This window comes from Stenella coeruleoalba (genome assembly GCF_951394435.1).
Source record: "Stenella coeruleoalba genome assembly, chromosome: 11".
Lineage (NCBI taxonomy): Eukaryota > Metazoa > Chordata > Mammalia > Artiodactyla > Delphinidae > Stenella > Stenella coeruleoalba.
The window spans coordinates 10,935,376-10,944,319 of record NC_137157.1 but is presented as its reverse complement, the minus strand read 5'-3'; the positions used below and the strand labels follow the sequence as shown (position 1 = coordinate 10,944,319).

The 8,944-nt window shown below is 58.5% G+C and overlaps 1 protein-coding gene across 1 annotated transcript; it reads right to left on the bottom strand.

Moving 5' to 3' along the window:
- Positions 1-1,678: 1,678 nt before the first annotated feature.
- SSTR3 (somatostatin receptor 3) lies at positions 1,679-2,956 on the bottom strand (the record flags this gene model as incomplete). The annotated part of the gene is made up of 1 exon (XM_079937092.1): positions 1,679-2,956. One exon carries the CDS (start codon positions 2,954-2,956, stop codon positions 1,679-1,681), a length of 1,278 nt encoding a protein of 425 aa, XP_079793218.1.
- Positions 2,957-8,944: the final 5,988 nt, after the last annotated feature.

Sequence of the window (8,944 nt, the reverse complement as noted above, 5' to 3'; positions counted from 1 at the left end):
GAGGCCCAGAGAGGTCAAGGCTACACAGGATCTGAAGGTGAGTTGAAGATCTAGGCTTCCCAACTTGTGGTTCCCATGCTTTCCCTGAGGACCCCCTACCCTCTGCGGAGTGGAGTGTTGGGAGATTTAACTGGAGGTTCCACCGTCCCCGGGACCAGTCTCACTGTGGCTCTAAGGGGTCGTCTCTGGGAGGGCGTCCAGGCCAGCCCCAGGCCCAGCCTTGGACAGTGGCCTCTCCCTGTGGCCTCTCTCCAGCCTCCTCTAGTCTTGTCTTCCTTAGGCCTTTCCGACGTGCTGCCCCGGGGCATGTAGAGGACCCGGTGGCCTGCTCCCCAGCCTGCAGCGCTGCCCCACTCCTCCCAACCTCTCCGGGGAGCCAGGCCTTGCTTCTCAGCTCTGCCCCCAGGCTTCCACCAAGACCTAACCCTTCTTACCAGCACTGCAGGCCCTCAAGGGGGCTGAGCCTGTACCTTTCAGAGCATTTGCTTTTCCACCCTGATGGCATCCTTTCCTTGAGTTTCATCAGGCCAGGCACTGGCAACCATGTTTCGTTGATGCTGCAACTGAGCTCAGCCCAGAGGGGCCAAGGTCAGCCCCAAGATCATGGAGCAGATCTGTCCTCCACCTCCTCCTCCTTTGCCTTTCCCTTCCCCCTTCCTCTCCCTCCTCCTCTTCTTCCTTCTCCTCCCAGCTCTGTTTAGACACTCCGCCTTTCTGTTCCAGTCTGCCTGGGCCAGGTCCCTGCTTTAGTCGCCGAGTGGGGAGAAGCAGGGAGGATTTCTCCTCTGAGGAGGTTCCTGAGCCCTCAAAGACCCTGAGACCCCCTCCAGCCACAGGACACAAAGTGAGCTGCTTTGAGGATTGATTAGCTGCCCCCAACAGGGCCTGAGCTAGCCTTTGGGTGGCCTAAGCTTATGCAATATGGGGTCCCTCTTTAATAAAAGGGGTACAAAATTACAAGTATGAAATTAGACTCAGGGCCTCAGAAGGGCCCGAGCAGTCAGGGACCCTGAAGCTCGACTCAATTAGCTTCCTGGAAAATCACGTCTTCCCCTCTTGTCTGGGAATACAGGAGTCCTGGCATTGACTGTCTGGGCCAAGGGGGCCTGGAGGTTATTGGGTTGTTTAGCAGGTGAGGCCTGAGGCCCAGAGAGGAGAAGAGCTGGCCCACAGCCTTGCAGCAAGATGGGGAGAGCTGATGGGGGCCTGGGCAATCTCACACCCCTACTCCCTACCACTCCCTGTGCAGTACCACTCCCTGTGAATGTGGGCCCCCACTCCCTCTTTTGTGAACCTGACTCTGAGCCCGGGAAATCCAGGCCTTGGTTTATCCCTCTGAGGGCCAAGATTGAGGATGCTCTGTTTCGGAAGGGGAAAGCCAGTCGGTACCTATCCCCTTAACCTGACCCTACCCAGCCCGGCAGAGATGCCCCTCCAGACTTATCTGATAGAGCTCGTCCAGGCCGTATCTCCCATCCCTGAGTCACAGAGGAGAACACAAGGCCCAGAGAGGGGAAGTGACCTATCTGAGGTCACACAGCAAGTCTCGGCAGCAATGGCATCAGAGCCCAGGCTTCTGAATTTCCCATCACGGACCCCTGGCACCTCAGGTGGCATGCCCTAGGCGTACCCACAGTCTTTGCCCTGTCCTTGGGCTACCCTGGCCCTCCGCAGGCCCTTACAGATAGCTGATGTGCAGGGTGCCTGACTTCTCCGCAGCTGAGGGCTCTTGGGGTAGGAACTGACGCTCCTTTCTGGTGGGGCCGCTGGGAGGCTGCTCCTGTCCGCTGGGACCCGGCTGCGTGATGCGGTTGACCCCACCATTCATCTCCTTCGGCCCTTCATGCTCCCCTGCTCCCTCCTGCCCAGCCTCCCCACCTCCATCCTCTCCTTCATCCTCTTCTTCCTCTGTCTTCTCTGGAGGCCCCAGGGGAGGCTCCTGGTTGCGCACACGGCGGGAGGGCCGCAGCAGGACCCTGCGGAAGCCCTGCTTGAAGCGGTAGGAGAGGAAGCCGTAAAGGATGGGGTTGGCACAGCTGTTGGCGTAGGGCAGCGCCACCACCAGGAAGTAGAGGCCGAAGAAGGCGGGTTCCTCGGGCAGCGGGCACACCACGTTGATGATGTTGAGCACATAAAAGGGCATCCAGCAGAGGACAAAGAGTGCCACCACGGCCACCACCATGCGCGTGACCCTGCGCTCAGAATGCCGCCGCCGCTGGCACGAGGGTGCCCACACCCGCCGCCCAGCTGAGCGCACCTTGACCACGATGAGCAGGTAGCAGAGGCAAATGACCAGCAGCGGCCCAAAGAAGCCCAGTGCGGCCGTGTAGATGATGAAGCCGGCCCGCCAGGCCGCTGCCGGCTCGGGCCACTGCATGTGGCAGGTGCTCATGCCACGGGGCACGCCCGAGAACACCACCACGGGCAGCACTACCACGGCTGAGGCCACCCAGACGGCCGCACTGACTGTGCGGGCCACGGGCGCCGTGCGCCAGCGGGCCGAGCGGGTGGGATGCGCTACCGCCAAGTAGCGGTCCACGCTCATGACGGTGAGACAGAAGATGCTGGTGAACTGGTTGATGCCGTCCACGGCCATGACCAGGCGGCACATGAGGGCCCCGAAGGGCCAGTAGGACAGGGCGTTCTGGGCGGCCAGGAAGGGCAGCCCCAGCATGAAAAGCTCATCAGCCAGCGCCAGGTTGAGGATGTAGATGTTGGTGACCGACGGGCTGGCCGTCTGTCGCAGGACCACGTAGATGACCAGTGAGTTGCCCAGCAGGCCCACGACGCACACCACCAGGTAGACCAGTGGAATCAGAATGCCACTGACAGCCAGCCCTACTGCACTCTGCGCTGTGGACGCGTTTCCGAGGATGGCATCCAGGGGCCAAGCGGAAGAGGCGTTCCAGGGTTCCGAGGGCGTGGGCAACGGTGAAGGATAGCCAGGGGTGTCCATGGCCAAGAGAGGATGGTCAGCAGTCAGCTACTAGCCTGGAGGAGGGAGGACACAGTTTGGTCATGGCAGGGCACGGCTTTGTCTCTTCAGCCCCTCCCCCATCACACTGAACTTGGAGACTTCCTGGGCACCTGGCCAGAGTTTGACGTGTCACGGCTCATTCACTCTGCACAGGCCAGCAAGGGAGGCGGGCAAGGTATCCCCACTTCTCACATGAGGAAACTGAGTCTCAAAGAGGTGAAGTGACCACGCTGTACCACATAGCGGGGGTGTGGCATGGGACTCCGGCTCGCCTGGCCCCAAAAAGCAGGACCAGCACTGACCTGGACACCAGTGACCCTTCACTTGCGCACAGGGCAAGTGCTCCGCAAATGTTCAGCAAGGGGCTCATTCGATAAGCTGATGACAACGTAAGCCCTTTCCTCATACCAGCATTTTCCAAACGTTTTTGACACCAGTGCGTTTTACATTGCAACCCGACGTCATATTGTTCCATAAAACAAAATCTGCCCTTTCTACATATGATTAGCCTGCTGGCAGAGCCCCAAGTGGATCTCCCGCTGTGATAGACTGAATGTGTCCTCCCCCACACCAAACTGATATGTTAAAATCCTAACCCCCAGTGTGATGGTATTAGATGGGAGGGCCTTTGGGGGGCGGTGATTTGGTCGTGAGGGTAGAGCCCTCATGAATGGGATTAGTGCCCTTCTAACCCCAGAGAGCTCCCATGTCCCTTCTGCCATGCAAGGAAACAGCAAGAAAACGGCCACTATGAACCGGGAAGCAGGTCCTCACCAGACACCGAATCTGCCGGCACACTGATCTCGGACTTCCCAGCCTCCAGAACGGTGAGGAATGAACTTCTGTTGTTTATAAGCTACCCAGCCTATGGTATTCCGTTACAACAATCTGGACAGACTAAGACACCCCCCAAACAGGTCTCAGCTCTCATGCTAGAAAAACACTGCTGCATATCACAGGTCCTTAACCTCGAACCCAAGTCTCTTGATGAACTTCAGACGATCCATAAACCCCCCAAACTCTGGTGAAAGTTAACACATCCTTATTTTTTCTGGGCAGAGCCCAGCGCTTTCATCAGATTCCTCAGATTCTGATTGGAGTTAAGAACCACAGGCTCAGAGGTGTCCCTTCCCCTGGAAATCAAAGCCCTTGAGGACTCTCTCAGCCCTGCTCATCCCACTGCACTGCGACAAAAGCCCCGCTGTGAACAGGGCTGTGAAGGATGATTGGCTGTGAACCTGGGGGGGTGGGCGGCTGGGGCCCCTTCTGCCCCAGAGGCTGACCGATGGTGGAGAAATTCACAACACGCTGGGGGTAAGGACAAGAACAGCCAGCTCCCCCCTGCGCTGGTGGGGGAGGCTCCCCCGAGAAGAGGACACTTCAAGTGGGTCTTGAAACGTGAGTAAGAGCTTGCCCAGCGGCACAGTGGGAACAAGCGTCCCCGTTCCCTCTGAGAGCACCTTCTTACTACACTTCTCGTGTGTTATAAGGAGCTGAGACGCCTCCTGGCTACCCTGCTAGACCTGACTCTCAAGCGTGGAGATGCTAGGACTCGGCTCTGGTCCTTTCCCTCGTCCCTTTCATAGAAGCGCAAGTTCTGCATCAGCGTTTGAGGCATCGAATGAATCAGAGGAACCCCGGTGGACAAATCTTAACGCAAAGGGAGGATGAATTGCTGACAGTGGGAATTCAGGCCCTGCTGGGAGAGACCTCCTGCCCCAGGATTGGCTAACCTCCCTCAGCAGGACTTTCTGGCTCTCCGGAGACCCAGTTAGAGGCCAGGGCTGAAAGCTGGAGTCTCTCTGCGACGGGACCTCCTCCCCTCCTTCCAAATGACCACCCCCTTCCCCAGTCCCTTGGCTGCTGGCTGCCCTGACTCTCCCTACAGAAACCCCAAGGGAGAAGGAAACCTCTCAGAGGAGCCTTCCTCCAGTGTTCTCCTGCCCGCCGAACACTGGACCTGAAATGCCTCCAGTGAGACCTATGGTCCCCACTGCCCTGTCCGGACACCACTTTTCACATGTGAAGCTCCTGGAAAGGGGAGGCGCCTCTGGGTGGGTGAGCGTGCCCGGTGCCCCTGCCCAATACCTGGGACTTCCAAGGGCTCTGAGCACCAGGCGGGGTTATGCCAAAGAACCCCTTGGCCCTGGCTCTTCCTGATGCTTCCCCAGGCTGGCTGGGCTCAGAGCACCCTCTCCCTGCTCCTCCAAGCCTGGTGAGAGCCCTCAACCTGCCCTCACCCCAGGCACTAAGCAAGGGGCAGTATGGACAGTGGGCACATAGGGTCCTAACAGTGCTGCCAGCCCTTCGTCACGGAGCTACGGTTCCAGGCTAAGCAGTGACATGCAGCATCCTATAGGGTCCTATGAGGGAGGCTGTAGGGTTGTCCCCACAGTACAGACAGGAACAAAATTGAGGCCATGCACTCTGGTCACACAGCTAGGAAGGGACAAAGCTGGGAGGATTCGTAAGACCATCTCCCGCCCACTCCATTTCACAGGCCGGCAGACTGAGGCCAGGCCTGGAGAAGGCACTTGTCTAAGGGTCATAGCTGGTCCGGCCAACTAGCTGGCATCCAGCTCTCCCGCCAACCTATTCAGAGCTCTCCTCACTGCTCCTCAGGCTCTGGAACTATTAAGATCACTGCCGTCTCTCCCTCTCTGTCTACCTCCGACCGACCCCCCTTTCCCCTCTGAAGGCCCACATCCCTAAACCCTTAGAGACCTAAAAATAGAATTTTAGAGTCTTAGAACTGAGTTGTAGAGTCATAGACTTTCAGATTCCGTATCTTTGAATCGGAGAAGGTCAGAATTCCAGAACGCTGGAATCAGCCCTTCTTAGACCTGGAATTGTGAATCTGGGACCTTAGAGTCCGGACTTCCTGGACCTGGCTGGGGAGTCCTACGTCACCCGTCCATCCACCTCGCCTCCTTGCGTGCACGTCCTCTTTATAGCATCCCCGCCAGGTGACAAATCACAACCCAGGGCTGGAGGGGGGCGGGGAGCAGCAGACTCCCAGGAGAGGAGCAGTGAGCCAGGAAAAGCTAATTTCCGGGCTGCAGGGACAGCTGCCCCCGGGGAAGCCGGAGGGTGACTTCTGAGGACGGCCCCTCCTGCCCAGACACACACATGTGTACCCACAGGCACACGTGCTAACACACATGGCCCTGGCGAGAACACAATGTACCAGCCAGGCCCTGCCTTTGTACAGGAGGATGAAATAGCCCCTCCCCAAGCCCTTGGTCCCCCCAGAAGACTCCCTGCCTCCACCCTTATCTGGGCCCATCTTCCCTGTCAAAGTTTAACGGGCCAGAGTACCAGAAGCAAGGAAATTATAGCTTTCCATTGGGGTAAGTCAGACCTGCAATTTAGATGCCGCCTTTTCTTTAAGCAGCTAGGGTGCTGTGCTGAGCTAGTTCGTCCTTTGGAGAGGAGGGCCTTTTTCTCCTTGTCTGGTTTATCTTTGGCGCAAGCTTGCCTGAAAGCCGGGGGCGGACTCCTCAGAGGACCATTCCAGACGGAACAGAGGTCCAGAGAGGGTGAGTGGTTGCCCTGAGCCCCACAGCAATTCAGAATAGCCCCTCAGAGATGCCAGACACCCCAGTCGTCCTCCATTTGTCTGTCTCCCACCCCCTCCCCCTCTAGACTGCCGGCTCTTGGGCGCAGGACCCTGAGTTATTTATAGCTGTGACCCTAGCACCCAGCACGGCACGCAGGACATCTGCAAACGTGAACAGACCAAGCAGTTCAGCGAGTAGAACTAGGAGTGAAGTAGGAGGGCGCCCCTGGGCAGAGGCCTCGAGCTCACATCATGAGAGCCTCACCAAGCCCAAGGGCGGGGGTGGTTAGAGAGGAGGAACGTGAGGTTCAGAGAGGTTCAGTAAACTGTGCAAGGTCACTCAGCTGCTGAGTGCGAGGCCAGAAGGTGAGCCCAGTTCTGTTTGTTCCTAAACCATCCCTACCTGCCAGCCCTGTGCGCTTCCCTGAAGACCTCGGGCTGAGAGGCATCAAGGACTGAGACAGCCCTGGACAACGCAGGCTGGTAGTCCCTGGCTGACTCTACGTCCTTCTTTCTCTCTGCTCCCCTGGACCTGCCCCCAGGGAAGAGGCCCAGATCTTCAGTGCCCCCCACCTCAGACCTCGGGTCTGACACACAGGAACACACCCCACAAGCCCACAAGCCCTAGGTTGGGGGCTTGGGCTGTGCCACAGAGGGAGGATGCCAAATTGCTGTGTGACCTTGGGCAACTCACTTCCCATCTCTGGACCTCAGTTTTTCCTATAAAAATGAAGACAAGCCTACCCACTTCCCAGGGTTGTTGTAAAGATTAAATGGGAGTGTGCTGAGCACGGTGCCCAGCCCAGAGGGGGAGCTCAGGAGAGCTGGCATTTGAGCCAAGGGGGCTAAATGCCGTGATGCATCTGGTTTTGTCCAGCTCCGACACTCTGCTGATCCGTGACTCCACGATTCTGGAATCATGGTATGAGATTCCGAGATTAATGCGCACCCTCCAGCCCCCCGCTGTCCACGAAGAGGTCGCAGGTTGTCCTCCTTCCTCCCTGGACCTTCCACCCTCTCCCAGTCCCCATCCCCAGCCTCCCAAGTTCATCCTGCGCAGAGGGTGAGCTCCAGCACCCCACCCTCTGGGACCCCATTCAGGCCCCAGCCTCCTTACCTGCCCATGGGGTGAGGGCTCCCCTCCTTGCTGCCAAGCCGGTTATCATTCTGCTGCCCCCTCTCCCTGCCCAGTCCCCAGTGCCCCCGAGCACCCCTTAGCCGGGCTCCCCACACTGTGCCCACTCTTAGATGGCTCGCGAACGGAGCCCCCTCCTAGGCCTGCAGCGGCCACGTCTGCCCACAGAGCCGCTCCCATCTGGTCTCCGGCCCTGACTTCCCACCAGCGCCTGGTGCGTCACCCCCCATCTCCAGGACACGTCTTGGGTGGTGGGGGGGGGGTAGGGGCACAGATGGGGGGTCTGCAAGCAGGAGCCTGGGGTGGGGGAGGAGGGAGAAGCCTCCCAAGAAAAAGAAGAGAAATGGGGAACAGGGGACCATAAAAAGCCAATAGAAAGAGAGGGGAAAGGGGGGTCGCTCGGAGGTAGAGAGAGAGGGAGAGACAGAGAAGACGGCAGTGGGTGGAAAGCCAGAATGAGGGGGAGTGATGAGAAATGCGTGACAGGAGAAGAGAAAGAGGAGGAAAGAGCGAGAGAAGGGGCGAGAGGGAGGGATGCAGAAAGAGATGCAGGGAGAGAAAGCGGGGAAGGAGGGAGGAGAAGGAGGGGGTGGCAGGGAGAGTGACAGAGAAGGATTGTGCCACAGATGGTGACATGGAGAGCCAGGGAAGGAGGGAGCAGGAGTGGGGTGCGGGAGGAGCCCGGAGGAGGGGCCGGGAGGAGGGGCTGGAGCGCAGGTGCGGGTGAGGGAGGAGGGGCAGCAGGTTAGGGGAGGAGGCTGGAAGGGGTCGCAGATCCTGTTACCGGGGAGATTTCAGCCACCCACGCTGGCCTTGCCTCCCCCAGAAAGGGGTTGGAAAGGAGAGCGTGGTACTCAGGGCAGCTGGGGTCCGAGAGCCAGTGGTGGGACGCCGCCCAGGCCACCATGCACACGTCCCCCAGGGTGACAGCTGGGTTCCAAGGCCAGTGCCGCAAGGAGGGCTGGGAGCACGGGGCGAGCACTGGGTGGGGAGTACACAGTCCTACGGTCCGGGTTCCCCAGCCGCAGAGGAAGGCCGGATGGGGGTTATCAGCCCTGAGACTGGTTGAGTCTGGAGAGCCCCGGGCAGGGTGAGGGATAGAAGGACAGGGTAAAGAAGAACTATTTCAGGCTTTGGGGGCCAAGAGGCAACATCAAAGCCAGTATACAGGAGAACACAAATTTCCACTCTTTGTACATTGACAAAATTTCAAATGATAAATAATTGAGGACTTTTTTTGCTGTTGTTGTTAATACAGATCTACTACTGACGA